General features: G+C 44.1%; 3 protein-coding genes across 3 annotated transcripts in view; 2 read left to right on the top strand and 1 right to left on the bottom strand.

Moving 5' to 3' along the window:
• LOC119415955 (apoptosis facilitator Bcl-2-like protein 14) overlaps positions 1 to 5,775 on the bottom strand; it is an 8,720-nt gene extending 2,945 nt beyond the window's left edge. Inside the window, exons 1-3 of the mRNA XM_037683125.1 lie at positions 5,710 to 5,775; positions 1,428 to 1,620; positions 1,208 to 1,312 (exon numbers count right to left, since the gene is read on the bottom strand). Coding sequence (XP_037539053.1) covers positions 1,208 to 1,312; positions 1,428 to 1,614 — 292 coding nt within the window. The 5' untranslated portion in view covers positions 1,615 to 1,620; positions 5,710 to 5,775. The remainder of the gene's footprint in view (positions 1 to 1,207; positions 1,313 to 1,427; positions 1,621 to 5,709) is intronic.
• A 3,173-nt stretch (positions 5,776 to 8,948) lies between these two features.
• On the top strand, positions 8,949 to 9,968 carry LOC119415954 (G-protein coupled receptor 35-like). The gene has a single exon (XM_037683123.1). The coding sequence runs from the start codon at positions 8,949 to 8,951 to the stop codon at positions 9,966 to 9,968; it is 1,020 nt and encodes a 339-aa protein (XP_037539051.1).
• Positions 9,969 to 13,664: 3,696 nt separating this feature from the next.
• Positions 13,665 to 15,646, top strand: snx20 (sorting nexin 20). Its single transcript, XM_037683325.1, has 3 exons — positions 13,665 to 13,722; positions 14,574 to 14,716; positions 14,975 to 15,646. Exons 1-3 carry the CDS (start codon positions 13,665 to 13,667, stop codon positions 15,644 to 15,646), a joined length of 873 nt encoding a protein of 290 aa, XP_037539253.1.
• Positions 15,647 to 15,802: the final 156 nt, after the last annotated feature.

Here is a 15,802-nt window from a genome sequence, read left to right as displayed (position 1 = left end):
GTTTAGCTCATCCAGACAGCCACAGCACCATGTTGTTGTTAAAACACCGTGTAGAAATTAATTAATTTAGATATCTATGATGAACTACAAACACCTGAAACTGATTTTCAGAGAGGACTTTGTGAATATGAGGGAAAAAAATTAAAGATAAACAGAGACAAACATCTCTGCTATAATCTGGGGCATATAAATATTTGTCTTTTGTGTTAATATTGTTTAATTATAAGAACTAAAACAGCAGAAACAGCCTCTTCTCTCACCGTGAGACACTCGGGCTGAGCACGCTCCCTCTGACCAGATGTTTGGTCATGTGCGCAGGTTGCACACGTCTGTACGAGGACAACGCTCCAAACACATTAATGTTTAATACATAAATACACTGAACATGAACTTTGATGTTTAATACATAGTTATACTTTAGATACAAATGTCCGGGGAGTCGGGGCGTGGTGCAGGAGGAGGGGGTGATGGTGTATCAGTTCTGGTTTCTCCCCGGCTGCAGTCAATCGGTCACGTGCAAACACGTTTAATAATTATTACGTCTACACCTTCAGTTAGAGTAGAGTGGTTTCCACCTTGGAAAATAGTCCAGGAGACACTGATTGGTGCTCTCACCTTTAATCTATCTCTAAGTTGGGAACACTGCAGTCAGCTGCCATGTTTCAGACGGCATGGCCCGCCCTGCTCTGATTGGGTCAGTATCATAAATATATTGGATGGATTTAAAAAGACGGGAACACCCCCCCCCCCCCCGCATTTATACAGATGTTAAAAATGGTAGAAAACCATCACAGCGACGGAGAACGTTAATCCATGTCTGTTTCACTTGGTTGTCCAGCGGACATCCTCGAGGCGAGATCTGGTTGTCTGAGACCAAAACAGATCTTCTCAGACAAACAGGAACGGCACATGTCGACCTCTGTGAGGAACTTTCTGAACCACTACGGTGATCAGAAGATTTCCCCAAATTAATCCAGTGGTCAGAAACATCTTCTGAACCAATCTGCTGATCTGAAGACCTTCCAGAAACTATCTGACAATCTGTGGATCATCCGGAACCAGTCTGCCATTTGGAAGGATCTAGCAGAACCAATCTGCTGGTCCATCTAAAATAATTACACGATCTAAAGCATTTTCAGAGTCATTGGTCAACTAAATGAATTATCTTTTGAAGGTCCTAACCTGTAACTTCATGATCGTGTCTCACCTTCTTGTGTTTGCACCTCGTCCTTCCTGATCGGCGCCGACTCGGTGATCTCCACCAGCCGCTCCGTCACCCTGCGCTGAGCCGGTTTTGGATGCTGTACAGGTACTGTGGACCATTCAGAACCCTTGTTACAGACTGAACACTCAAACATCTGGGCCTCCAGATGTTCAATTCTATCATATTCAGGAGAACCATCACAATTCTGCAGAACGTTTCTCACCTTTGATCATCATCATTGAATGGAGTGGTGGGACATCAGGCAGGCTGGAGATGTTCTGCTCCTCAGGCATCCGTGACCTCCTCAGTGTTCTCCATTGTGAGGCGCCTGCCGACCTCCACCTAGACCTCCTGGTACAGTAGTCCTCCAGCAGCTGGAGGACCTCGCTGGCTTCCTGTGGACTCTCCATGTTTACCTGCAGAAGTGGAGCTGAGTAAAATTCAGGTTTCCTGCAGTTCCATGGGTTCTCAGAGAGTTTTCTGCTCATGGGGACCAAAGAACACTGATGTCGATCTAAACTAAACTGACCGCAGAGGGTGAACCCAGATCTGACCCAGAACTCCTGATCCAGAACTCTACTGAACTCTGAGCACATAGTCCAGTGTTTCCCTTCCCTTTATTCAAGGAGAGCGCCCTGTCGACCCCCCCACCCCCACCGACAACTTCCGGCACTGACGTAGCACTAAGCTAGCTGCGCGCAATACTGATGCACTAGCTAAAAATCTACGGAGATTCAATTCAAGTCAACCTTTATTCGGACAGATAAATCACAATGAGCCTAGAAGACTCATTTACAAGTGAGATCTGATTAGACAGACAAAAAGTAGTGAAACTGGACACATGTAGGAACTGGAGGCACAAAAAAAAATTCCTATCAAACTCTTTCTTCTTGGCTGAGAAGGAAGACCCTAATATTAAAAAAACACCTCACACATACAAGCACATGGTGACGTAGACATTCCGCAGAGGGGGAGAGACGACGAGAGCGGTGAGCATGTCCAAGGATGCTCTCGAGGGCACTAGGAGTTCTGATAAGGATGGAATAATCAACCAGTTCCCTCTGGTGAGATCCGTAAACATTCTCGAGGGATGTCGGGGAACGGCCAAGGACAACGCCTAAAGGAATCCAAGAGTCCTGAAATTATAACACAATGACAGCGCTCCATTTCCTTCAATGCCCCCACCCCAAATACAAATATCTAGCCTTTTATCACAGTTAACATTTAGCTAGACTGGGGGTGCCCAATATATCGATCGAAATCTACCAGTCGATCGCAAAGGTATTATGGGTAGATCGCATGGCATATAAAAATAAATTAAAAAGAACGTCAGCCTATCATCCATCCTCACTATGAAATTTGTTATTTGATTGACATACACGGCAGCCAGTCACAGCCCTCATTCTCTCAAAGTAGAGATTTCGGGGAATGAATGAATATAATATACAAGTTTAACTTTTTGAATAAAATTACTGAAATAAATCAACTTTTTCCATGATGTTCTAATTTTATGACCAGTATGTTCTTAAGTTTAGCCTCAGTCTCTCTCCTGTCACTCAGATTCTCTGGTAATGTACAGAACACACTTCTTATAGAGACCTAGGGCTAACCCGGCTAAATAAAACAAAATCAGTTTGTTCTATATAAAACATGGTTTTGGCTAAAATATTATCAATTCACAATTATTTCTTACCACCAGTATTTAATTAATTGTGAAAGATGATCTATCAATAAATAAACCAACCTTTATTAGAAAATGACATAAAAGAATATGGTGAAACTGGTATAGAATAGATTCTGATCATCTCTCTCGTTCATTTTAGGATAAGCCAGATGAGCCAGAGCTGATGGAGATGTTGCAGTGGCCCTTGTTACCGTCACCAGTGACCACGACACAAATCCAGTTCACTACCAACCTGTGAAAGTTGACGTGGTCATTGAAAGTGACATCATTGTCAGCTGTCCCAAATTTGCGGATGCCTTCCTGCTGTTTAGGCTCAGGTATAAGCACTTACCAACACTTGAATTTATTCAGAAGATTTTAGCTGGTCTAGAAGATGGTGCCCAGGTTACACACTCAAGAATGATCTGAACTGGTTTTATGGTTAATGTAACACATTCATATTCTAGTATTCAATGTCAAATGTTGTTAAACAGTTAAAATACTGTCATTTGATTCAAGTTGTTGATCTCTTGCACTACTCGGGTATTAGTCAAACGCAGAAAGTACTCATTAATTTGGCATTTGATTAGTGCAAAATCTATTTTTTAATTAGATTTTATTATTTACTTTGTGATATAATTATTTATTAGTTTATTTTCTGCATTAATTGATTAGTTGCTGCAGTATTTACTTTTTCTTAAATAAAACCAGAAACTGTTCACATTTGAGACACTAGAATCTGAACATATGATGCTTTCATCTGAAATAATGTCTCAAAACAATTAAAATAGGTGCTTAACAATTGGCAACTATTCACTAAATTGGTGCAGCTGTACATTTTCATTTTATGTAAATGTACAGTTATTTTTATACTGTTTTCTTTAAATGTTTTAGCGTGTACTTTTTCTCCTTTCCAATATTTATTTTGCATTTTTTAAACTTTAAATAAGCCAAGAAAAAGCTGTTATGTAGAACAGGTTCATAACTTGGTCATTTTACGTTTGTTCTACTCCACGTATCAACTGCCTCAAATTTGTTTAAGTTTAAATTCATGTGCTTTGATTACAAAGTCAACATTTTTGAGTATTCTGTACTTAAATCAGTGACAACAAACTAATAAAAACGGAGTTTTGTAAACTTAAAAATATCTTGTCTTGTACTTAAATCTTTGAGTTTTGTTAACTAACTTTTCCTGGGTTAAAAAAGTGAAAACTTCAAAGTCTTGATAAATGAAAATTTTGAGTTTATATATCTAAAAACTGTAAATGGTGATTAGTAAAATATATTGAGTTGAGTTGAAGAACAATTTTAATTAAACTGGAATCAAAATGTACAAGTAGCACTTAATGAAATTTAAATTTTGAAAAACTTAATAAATAACTTAATAAATCATGTCCATTTCTAGCTGGTAAGCTCCATGATAAATAAAGGTTTTGAACCAAATGAGGGCGGCACGGTGGCGCAACTGGTAGAGCTGCTGCCTCTCAGCGAGCAGGTTCCCGGTTCAAATCCCGGTCCGGGGGCCTCTCTGGGTGGAGCTTACATGTTCTCTCCTGTGCATGCGTGGGTTTTCTCCAGGTGCTCCAGTTTCCTCTCACAGACCAAAAACATGCATGTTAGGCTGATTGGTAACGCTAAATTGTCTCTGGGTGTGTGTGGCCCTGTGATGGACTGGAGACCTGTCCAGGTTGTACCCCGCCCCTCGCACAGTGATTGCTGGGCATTCGCACCGGTGACCCCTGTGACCCAAAATGGAAGAAGTGGGTAAAAGATAATGGATGGATGGATGGACCCAATTGAGTCCACCTCCAATAAGAGTATCATAAACTGGTCAAAACCAGATGCAGGCTGGATGATCCGAGCCAGATGATGTGTTCTATGAATGGGTCCAAAACGATCGTGTAGGGGCAGGGCAGCCGACTCAGGACCCGAAGGTCCTGGGTTCGATCCCCAGTCATTGCACACCTCGTGGTGTCTCTAAGCAGTACACCTCATCCCCTGTTGCTCCCCGGGCGCCTTCAACAGCTGCCCACTGCTCCGCCTGGTGGTGGATGGGTTAAATGCAGAGAGCCAATTTCACCATTGTATGGAAACATTCAATGATGACAATACATACACACTGATTAATGATTGAAAACGGATCTGGGCCGGATGATGTGTTCTGTGAACAGATCCAAAACGGATCCGGGCCGGATGTGGCACTTAATGAGTGGATCTGGATAGGGTCCGGGCCAGATCCAATCTGGATCTGTGATCCTTATCTGTTCTGGATCCGTTCTGGTGTGCAAGTGGACTCCGATCTGGGTCTGTTTTGAGGATCCGTTCCGGAGTCTGTTTGCTATCTGGGTAGTAGCAACAACCTGTGTCTAATTTTCAAGTTTTGTAAAACTGAAGCTCTGTCCCTCCCTCCCCTCCTACTGAGGAATTTCCATGGACTTTTCAGAGGGGCCCAGCTGAATAAACATTCTGTCATCATTTCAGGACTTTTTTGGGTTTGTCCTTGGCCGGTTCCTGGGAACCCCCCCCCCCCCCCCCCTCATCAATAATGTCTCTGCCGGCCGCCTCCATGGCCTGAGCAAACTTCAAACTTTTCAAACGTTAGTCCATGTTCTGCTAACAATCTGCGCTGTATCCAGTCGTCATTTATTCCACACACTAAACATCCCTCAGCATCACCGTCAGGGAGTCCCCAAAATTAACCAACATTACTTTGCGCGAGCTTCCTCAGCTCCGCCACGTGATCACAGACTTTTTCTTCTGGCTTTCTATTCCTTGTGTTAAACTCCCACCGCTGTACTATTTCATTTGGTTTAGGGTGAAAATGATTGTTCAACAACTCTACCAACTCCACGTAGGATCTGTCCTTCGGCTGCGCAGGACTGAGCAGGTTCCTCGTCAAGGCGTAGGTCTGCGCGCATGCGCAGCTCAGCAACAGCGCTCGTTTCTTTTCCGCTTCCTCAGTGTCGCTTGCGATGAAGAAATAATCTAAAATCTCACAATATTCTTCCCAGGATTGCAGCTCGTTGTTGAACAGCCCCACCGAGCCCACTGTGGCAGCCATTTATTTTATTTTATTTTATTTTTTCTTGACAAACTGACAGCGGAACTGCATATCACCCGCCAGAACAGGGTGTCCCCCAAATAAGCACTATCGCCCCCTGATGGTCAAACAACTCTTCACCGGTTTTTCTTTTTTTGTCTTAATTGAAAATTTAAGGAAAAAAAAAAAAAACAGAACACAATATAACAAGGGAGGCATACAACAACAACAACAACAACAACAACAAAAAACAAGTTCACATTTGACATGATAAAACTAAGAAGAAATTATGAATAAAAATAAAATTAAATAAAAAGAAAATGAACAATTTGAGGAAACAGCAAAACAAAAAATATTATTTATGCAAGAGGAGTTCTGAGACTGGTCCAGATGTTCCTGTTCACTGTTCCAGAAGATGTTTCTGCCTACTGTTCCAGATGTTCCTGTTCACTGGTCCAGATGTTCCTGTGCACTGTTCCAGAAGATGTTTCTGCCTACTGTTCGAGATGTTCCTGTGTGCTGTACCAGATGTTCCTGTGCACTGTTCCAAAACTTCCTGTGCATTAATCCAGATGTTTCTGTGCACTGTTTCAGATGTTCCTGTTCACTGTTCCAGATGTTTCTGTACACTGTTATGGAGGTTCCTGTGCCACTGTTCCAAATATTCCTGTTCACTGCTCCAAATGTTCATGCACACTAATCCAGATGATAATGTGTACTGTTCCAGATGTTCCCATGTGCTGTTCCAGATGTTCCTGTTTACTGTTCCAGATGTTCTTGAACTGTTTCGGCCTCCTGGTGATGTTGTTCCATGTTTGCTTTCCCTGCCAGGATCTTCTACCTGCTGTTGTGTGCTGGACTGTCTCCGGGACATCTGATCTTGGGTCTGGTCTGGTTGAACCCGGCCTCTGTTGATAATGTGCTGCCATGGTTAGTGTTCTCCAGGATCTTATTTGTATCAGATGCTCCTCTCCCTCTGTTCTGCTGGTTTTGATAAAAGCAGCAAAACCTGTGATCCCTTTAATCAGTAACATCTATCGGGTTCAGTTTTTTCACTCTGAAACTTTCCTGACCTCAGAGAACCAGAACATGAGCAGGATCCACATGAAGTGCAACAAAACAAATCTGTTGTTTCTGCTGCTCTGCATGTCAGTGAACGCATCGTTTAACAGAAGAACCCATCTGTTCCATTCAAATGTGCAGTCTGGGCCCACCTGTTCAGGTGATCCTGCTGTTACCTCTGGATGAGCAGAACTCCAGCTTTTATTACTATTTTTTCTTTTTTTTGTTTTGTTCTAAACATGTTATTGTTGACATTTATTGCTGTTGTTTTCTAAATGTTTAGAAATCTGCAACAACAGGAACTGCAGGCGAACACGGGATGAGAAACACCCGATGTTTGCATGATGCTAAATGTTCCAGAAACAATCCTGAAGACCTGCAGGGGGACGGACAGGTGGACAAACCTCCTTTAAATGCAAACATCATGCAAGAGCTGCATGACTGCGTCCTCAGGTGGGACAGAAAGGGACGTCTTTCCACAGGTGAGTCCGTCCTGCAGTCTTTAAGTCCTGATTTAATCCTCTGAAACAATCTGATCAATAAATCTGATCAGAATGATCAGTTTGAAGATGAATTAGTTCTGTGCTGAAATCGTTTGACCTGAATATTTGGGTCGCTGCTCTTAGATTTCTCTGGAAATAACAGTTTTGTTTAATTTAACATTTAAAGGCAGATTTTAAAATGTGATGTACAATATCTAATTTTTGGATTTTTAAATTAAGAATGGTCTCATGATGAATTTGGTTGATCTTTTTCATTATTTAATTCAATAAAAACTGGAACTTACTGTAAACCAACAGATTTCTGCAAAAATGCTGAAGGATGCCAAAGCAGCTTCTCCTGTCTTATCAGCAGAACCAGAACCAGAACTGAGTTCCAGGTCACTGAAAGTGTCTGAGCCCCCAAACTGAACAGAGCCTGTAAATAAATGGAAACTGGAACAATATTTACTTCACTTCCTGTTTTCCACAACAAACTGTTTAGTTTCTGCAGCGGAAACTATAAAAACGTCGCAAAGTTCAATTCAAAACAAGTTCAGTTAGAATCACTTACAAATGTTTTAAGATCATGTTTCTTGATGTAAACAAATTAAAGACTTTTAAATTCTAAAATTACAGATTACTGTATTAATATTCATAAATTTACTCTGAACAGTGTGAAAATTTGAAGCTTGTCACTAAAACTACATCATTTCTTTAGATGTCGTCATAAGACTTTCAGCAAATGTTGTTTAATAAACAATTTAAAAAACAACTAATTATAAATAATGTTGGATAAATAGGTTATTTAAAAAGTAATTAGTTATAATCTCCGTAAATAAAAAGAGGGACTTTCTGTCTCAGCAGCACTCAGAGGAACTTTCTGCAGATTTTCCAGGGTTAGAAGAGCCCGTAACAAATCAAAAGGGATTTTTAAATTGATGATCCAGTCCTGAACCAAACTCTGGGAACCTCTGGAGGGACAAACTTCAACAGTCCTTACAAACAAGCAAATCTTATCGGACCAACAGCACCGGCTTCAGACACAGCTGCCGTATAAGACATTAAATCTGTATTAAACAAAGAAACAGTTATTATAAGGTTATCAAATCAGAACCTAAATAATTTTTTCTTTATTTATTTTTAAATAAGAGCTAAAAAAGAAAAACTTTTTAAAAGGGCATGCTGAGCCAAAAGTGGGTGGATCTATGACATGCCACGCCCGTAATTAAACCCCTCCCAAATATAGCCCCGCCCCTGCACAGATCTCTTTTAAACACTGATCACAGAATTTAATGCAGAAATAAAATTTTATTTCCTCAGAGTTTGATTTAATGTTTGAGGGCTGACTGAATATTTGTATCTGTAATTACTTTGTAAAAATAAAACTTTGGAGCAAACATTCTTCAGGAATCTGAATCTTGATTATTTTATGGTAAAAAGAAGTCTGGATAATTAACATAAAATCTTCCTCTTTGCTCCAGCAGCCTGTTGATGAGGATGATGATGATGAACAGCACCTGGAGCCACAGTGACGCCAACATCAGCCTCAGTTCTGGTCCAGATGACGGTGCTCCCTCCTTCTCTCTGTTTGACCCGGACCTCTCTGGAGTTCTGACTTCCTGTCACATCCGGGTCGGGGTGGTGGGATGGATAACCTTTAAGATCTTCATCCTGCTGACGGTGCTTCCGGCGAACTCAGGTCTGATGTGGATGTTAGCAAGGAGGCGGAGCTCCATGACGCCGTCTGAGCTGCTGGGTCTGAACGTCTCCATCGTGGACGTCCTGTTCTGTCTCAGTCTGCCTCTGGACATTTACACCGCACTGCACAGAACCTCCAGAGGCATCTACGCTGTCAAAGAGTCCCTGTTTGTCCTTAACATCTTCGGCTGCCCGCTGCTGCTCACCTGCATGTGTTTGGAGCGTTACCTGGCCGTGGCATGGCCTTTCGTCTACCAGCGCTTGGGGAGGCGAGGTTACAGGCTGGCTCTGTGCGCCTGCGCCTGGGTCCTGACCTTGGCTGTGGCCCTGCTGGGGTTCTTTTGCGCGGTCTTTGTCAGGGCCCTGTACCAGTCCATCACCATCTCCCTGCTGTTCCTTACCATGCTGCTGTGTCTGCTAGGGATTGTGGGGGTTTTGCGTCGTAGCGGTCCAGGAGACAGCTCAGGGACCAGCGTTCCTCAGAGAAAAGCTCTGAGAAACATCTCCGCCGTCCTGGTGCAGTCGGTGGTGGCGTACTCCCCTGTGGTGGGTCTGGTCCCGCTCTTGGTGGTGATCCTCACAGAGGGCGGGGACACCAGTCGCTCCCAGTGCTTTATCCTTCAGCTGTTGCTGTTGTTTCCCAACTTTGGCCTGTTCATCGCACCCATGTTCTACCTGTCCCAGATCAGACGCAGGATCTGCTGGAACAAAGACCAGAAACTTCCAACTTCCAGAACTCAGGCAGATCAGACGAGAGTAACTCAGACCAGGAACAGTAAATCTGACACTGTCACAAAACTGCGGAACATTTCCACTTGAAATCACACTAAATCAGTTAGAATCAGAATATTTATTGTCATTGTTAAATTTACTAACATATATTATAGTAATACTTGTGATACGTTTGCATTTGTCCCATAAATAACATACAAACTTCTGGGCCAACGTTTGAGTGTGCCTAACAGTTGCACCTGCTGCACGATGCTCTCACAGTAAAAGGACAAAGTTTTGATTGGGCTGCTGTTCAGCACTCATGGAAAGTTATGCAACAATGGTGTGATTAATAAATACTGAATACATAAATAAATGTCTTTTCCCAGATTCAACAAGCATTTTGTAATCAGACAACAAATAATGAGGACCTCACCACCTCCTGCTGCATTGCTAGGTACACAAATTATTTAGAATTTGAACACAGACAGTGTTAGAAGTGAGATTCTGCCTCAGGTGGAGAACATCAAGTATCTCAGAGTTTGTTCACTGTGAGGGAAGAATTGAGACGGATCAGCGCAGCGTATGCAGTATTACGAACTCTGTGCCGGACAGATCAGCAGCAACATGAAACAGATCAGCAGCAACATGATGTGATTTTTCACAGTGATTATTCTGGTTAGAGATTCATGAGTCTAACAGTCTCAGGGTAGAAGCTGTTCCTCAGTCTAATCGTTCTAACCTTAATGCTCCTCAACCTCCTGCCTGAGGGGAGCAGGGCAAAAAGTGTGTGTGCTGGGTGAGTGGGGTCCTTCATGATGCAGGTGGCCCTCTTCCTGCATCTGGAGGTGAAGATGTCTGTGATGGTGGGGAGGCTGACGCCAACATTCTTCTGTGCAGCCTTCACCACTCTCTGCAAAGCTTTTCTTTCTGCAGCTGTGCAGCCTCCATGCCACACGTTGATGCTGGAGCACAGGATGCTCTCCACTGCACACCTGTAGAAGGAGGTGAGGACTGAGCTTCCCAGACCAGCTCACCTCAGCCACCAGCTTTCTTGATCAGGCTGGTAGTGTTGTTGCCCCAGCTGATAATGTCATTCAGGTTCACACCCAAGTACTTGTAGCTGGAGACCACTTCCATCGCAGATCCTCCTTTGTCCAAAGGGGGATGGGTGTGTCTGCCCCTTCTGAAATCCACAATCATCTCCTTTGTCCTCTTCCCATTGATGTGAAGGTTGTTTTTCCTGCACTAACTCTCTCCAGGTGTTCCACCTCCTGCCTGTAGCCAGACTCATCACTGTTTGTGATGCATCCAACCATAGGTGTATTGTCTGCAAACTTTACAATATGACAGTCTGGATGGGTAGCTGCACAGTCATATGTCACATATGTCATATATCACGGTGCATTAAGATTCATAACTGGCTGTACTTACCGTACCCACCACTACACCCTGTATTCACTGGTTAACTGGACATCATTAACTTCATGCAGACTCTCCCACTGGTACATTTTCACCTTTAAATCACTTCTTGGTCTGCTGCCTTCATACATCTCCTCCTACATGTCTCTGCGTGAGTGCAGCTACAGCGTGCGCTCCCAGGACATAATTACATGCAGTGTTCCCTCAGTGGGACTGACCTAGGCAAAAGGCCTTCTCCTACTTTGCTCCTGTTTCCTGGAATATCTTGCAAAAAGATCTGAAGCTCTCGACCTTGACCTCTCTAATGTGGCTTTAAGTATCTATTAAGTTCCTGGCAAAAGCCATCGCAGACATGTTCCTGTTTTTAGTTTTCTACACCGCGTCATAATCTAGCGTTTATTTTCTTCTTTTTGCTACTTTTCCTTTTGACCATCCTTTTTCGTTGCTATTTTGTTTAGATTTGTTTTTTTAAATTGCATGCCTCTTTTGTGACTGTCTATTATTGTCGTTGTTATTTACTGTTGTCATCACTCTTTGTTAAGAAATCAGGTCTCGCTTGTAAATGAGTCCCCAAGGCTCGATGGGATTAACCTGTCTAAATAAAGGTTGAATTAATGTGAGCAGAGTAAACAGGTGGGAGCTCAACACACAACCCTGAGGGGAGCCAGTGCTGTGGATTATGTAATGGAGGAGGAGAAGTTGTAGATCCTCACAGACTGCAGCCTGGTGGTCATGAAATCCAGGACCCAGTTGCATAGGAACGGGCTCAGTCCTAGTATGAGTAGTTTGTTCATCAGGGTCTGGGGAATCATGGTGTTGCAGGCAGATGTGAAGTCCACAAAGAGCATACAGACGTAGGAGTCCTTCTGCTACAGTCTGCTAGGGTCACACTGAGGGATTTTGCTCTAGATGGCGAGGTGAGTCTGGTGCTGGGTGGTCTGTTTAGAACTATTTCAAAGCGGGCATAAAAACTGCTGAGAGCATCAGGCAGTGATGGGTCCCTAGGCCATTGTGCACCTCTCATGTTGTGTCTGTGATGCACTTAATGCCCTTCCGCATGCTCTGTGGATCCTGGGAGGAGAAATATCCCTGGATCTTCTGTACATACTGTATGTGGCTTTGGCCCTCTTCATACCTGCAGCCAGCTCTCTTCTAGCCCTCCTGAGTTCCTGTGAGTTGCCAGACCTGAAGACAGCATCCCTGGCTTTCAGCAGAGAGTGGTATCAGAGATCTGGATATGCTCAACTGGGAGAAGACCCTGAGGAAGACCCAGGACACCTGGGAGAGACTCCCTCAGTTAGTCTGGGAACACCTTAGAGTCCTCCCAGAAGAGATGGAAGAGGTGGCGTCCTTAGACATTTTGTGAAGGTGTGCCATCATCACATTGTCACCGGTAGGCACTCATTCTGTGACACTGCAACTCTGTGGTAAACAGTATCCTTCAGTCTGATTGAAAACTTCAGACACTCTGAGGTTCTGTGCCTTGTTTGGCTCAGAGTTGTCCCACTCATCCCTTGTACCCATACTGTTTGGTTCTCAGCGTTCTCTCCAATAGGTCACAGATTAGTTTCACAGGTCTACAACCTCTCACAAATTTGTCTCACATTTCTCTCAGGAGGGTTCAAGGTGCTCACGATGACTCCCCGTCTGTTTTGAGAGGAACAATTTTGAGAATGGGGTCCTGCGACTCACTTGAGAACCCTTCAGAATATTTCAGAAACTCCCTAATGAGTGCTGTTTGCTGTTTGTCACAGCCCAGTGAGATCCCGGCTTTAAAGACTCAGAACTGAAGATCTGTAGGCCGTCGAGTCTGAGAAGCAAAGCCAATGTCAAAGAACGACACTCTTTCCAACAACCAGCAGGGGGCGACAGCTGCAAAAACAAGCTGAATTAAAAAGTTTTTCAAATATGTTTGAATTAGTAAAATATTACTGAATAAGTGTCAGGTCTCAGATATTCACTGATAGTTTTATTTAAAACGCAGAACTGTGTTTTTATAAACTGTCCTTTAACAGAAAATAAAGGTTTAGATGAACATGTATCTGGGTTTGGGGAAGATTGTCTGCCAGCTGCTCCTCCACTCCGTTCAGTTAGAAGAATAAAGTGATCCTTCATTCTGACAGACTCCACCCGCCGGCTGTGGCTGCTGTTATAAACCAAGCGCTCCTCAGTCAGTTTACAGTTCTGCACTCTATGTCTACACTTTGTTTCATTTCCTCTTAAACCTTAAAGGAGAGGAACTTCCTCTGCTGGCTGACAGAACATACCGAGCTCAGTGTTCGTGTTTCCAGAACCAAACAAACTTCGTTCGTTCCTCTGTGATGATACAGCAGATCTGAGATCAGTTTTTCTCTAGTTGGGGGGATCAGCTGTGAAGACCTGATGGCAGAAGCAAAACTGGGCCCTGAAGACCCAGATGAGACGGACCCACAAACTGCAGGTTCTGTTGTTTTTGTCCTGTTTGGTGTTTCAGATGCTTTTAAAGGAACACTTCATCTGACATGAAGCTGCACAAAGTCTCTGAGAGCAGGTCCAAACTTCAGGAACCATCTCAGACAGCTGCAGCAGAACCCGGGTTCTGTTTTCTGGAGGGTGAATTGATAAATTCATGTTGGTGAATCAGAATCTCTGAAAATAAAACGTGTTTATGACGAAAAGATCTGACCTTGTGGTTGGACTCAAATCCAGAACCAGAACTTTTACCTGGAATGGGTTTGTTTCCAGTTAGATGATCAGTTTAGCTCTAAAAAAAAACCACATAATCTAATGTTTTCAGCAGCTGCAGGTTCTCACTTTTTTATTTGCACAACAGATGTTTTATCGGATTGGTTGACTGGTTGGTTGACTGACCAACTAACTATTTGGTTGTTTTACTGAGTGAATGATTGGCTACTTAATTGTCTGACTGGTTGGTTGATCGACTGGTTGTCTGGTTAGCTTGTTAGTTGATCGACTGACTAGTTGGTTGGTTGATTGACTGGTTGGTTGGGTTAGGTGGTTGGATGATTGACTGGTTGGTTAGTTGATTGGTTGGTTGGTTAGTTGGTTGGTTGATTGGCTGGTTGATTGGGTTAGGGTTAGGTGGTTGGATGATTGATTAGTTGATTGACTGGTTGGTTGGGTTAGGTGGTTGGTTGATTGTCTGGTTGTCTGGTTAGTTGATCGATTGACTAGTTGGTTGGTTGATTGATTGACTGGTTGACTGACTGGTTGGTTGATTGGTTGGTTAGTTGGGTTAGGGTTAGTTGGTTGGTTGACATTTCATTCTCAGATTTCTGTGTTTGTCATCAGATGAACTTCTCATCGGTTCCAGTTTGACCACGAAGGAGCTGCAGCAGAACCTGAGGAAGCTGAAGCAGTGTCACCGACCCGTTCGGGTTCTGTTTGAAATCCCATCGAGCCGGGTCGTCCAGCAGCCTCTCAGCAAACACGTGGTAAGACTCTGACACAGAAGCGGAGATGCCACTGTATTCACAGCCAGAGGCCCAGATCACCTGAAAGTCCAGAACTCAGATGAACTATTGGCAAACTAACGTTCTTTGAAGTAAGGATGCCCTGAGTTGACCTCAAATATCAGATCAAGGTCTCACAGTTAAGACAGGAAGCTGACCTGAATCAGCTGATTTGATGATATGGTTAGAAGCTGAGTGCCTGCGTCATGATGAAGTTGTTCATGCGGTTCTTGTCTCCAGGTGTATAAGATCGTGGTGATGCGCTCAGGCAGCTTCGATTCTCACCGTGTTTCCGTGGAGCGCCGCTACAGCGACTTCTTCTGTTTTCACCACAAACTGCTGCAGGAGTTCGAGGAGGAGCTGGAGGACGTGCCTCTGCCCCCGAAGCTCCTGGCGGGGAACTTCAGCCCTGAGAACATCTCCAAGCGCCGCCTGGCCCTGCAGGACTACCTGGCCAAGATGTTCGCTGCTCGCTGCGTCCGACACTCCCCTCATTTCCCAGCATTCTTCACTGAGCACGAGCAGAAGCAGGCCCACATGTTGCTACGAGCCGGCCAGTTCACAGCAGCTCTGGAGCTCCTGCAGACGGTTCTGGAGATTCAGGAGAAGCTGTTACCCTGGCAGAAGTCCACCCTGACTCTCCCAACCCTGTCCGCCCTCGCTGTGTGTTACCGTGACCTGGATGAGCCGGAGCAGGCCTTTGCCGCCGCTCACAGAGCTCTGCCTGCGGCGAGACGCTACGGGCCAAAGAGCCACAGAGCGTCGCTGCTGGAGATGCTGGTGGATCTGGGATACCAGCTGAGACGACCCGTAGTCCAGCTGCAGGACGAGCTGACAGGCCTCAGAGACACCGAGAGGGGGGAGGTGTCCTTCCGCTCGCTTAAAGAGGTGGTGATCCACCAGTTCACCTGAGGAGGAGGAGCCAAGACTCACCTGCAGAGGATCTGTTTCACATGAATCTTGCAACAGGAACATTTGAAGCAGCGGTTCAAGGCTGGACATCAAGAGCCAGAGACAATTGGTCACATGACAGGAACCCCAAACTTCAGCTGTAACTTTGAAAAAGTA

The sequence above is a fragment of the Nematolebias whitei genome, chromosome 10 (genome assembly GCF_014905685.2).
Source record: "Nematolebias whitei isolate Nwh7 chromosome 10, NemWhi1, whole genome shotgun sequence".
Taxonomy (NCBI): domain Eukaryota; kingdom Metazoa; phylum Chordata; class Actinopteri; order Cyprinodontiformes; family Rivulidae; genus Nematolebias; species Nematolebias whitei.
The sequence above is the reverse complement of the archived record's forward strand: the minus strand, read 5'-3'. Positions and strand labels throughout refer to the sequence as shown.

Excerpts from the sequence above, each read along its gene's own strand:
- LOC119415954 (XM_037683123.1), top strand. The coding sequence starts at position 8,949 with ATGATGATGATGAACAGCACCTGGAGCCACAGTGACGCCAACATCAGC.
- snx20 (XM_037683325.1), top strand. The coding sequence starts at position 13,665 with ATGGCAGAAGCAAAACTGGGCCCTGAAGACCCAGATGAGACGGACCCA. Across the intron at positions 13,723-14,573 it reads GACGGACCCACAAACTGCAG|ATGAACTTCTCATCGGTTCC; the intron begins GTTCTGTTGTTT and ends GTTTGTCATCAG. Across the intron at positions 14,717-14,974 it reads AGCCTCTCAGCAAACACGTG|GTGTATAAGATCGTGGTGAT; the intron begins GTAAGACTCTGA and ends TCTTGTCTCCAG.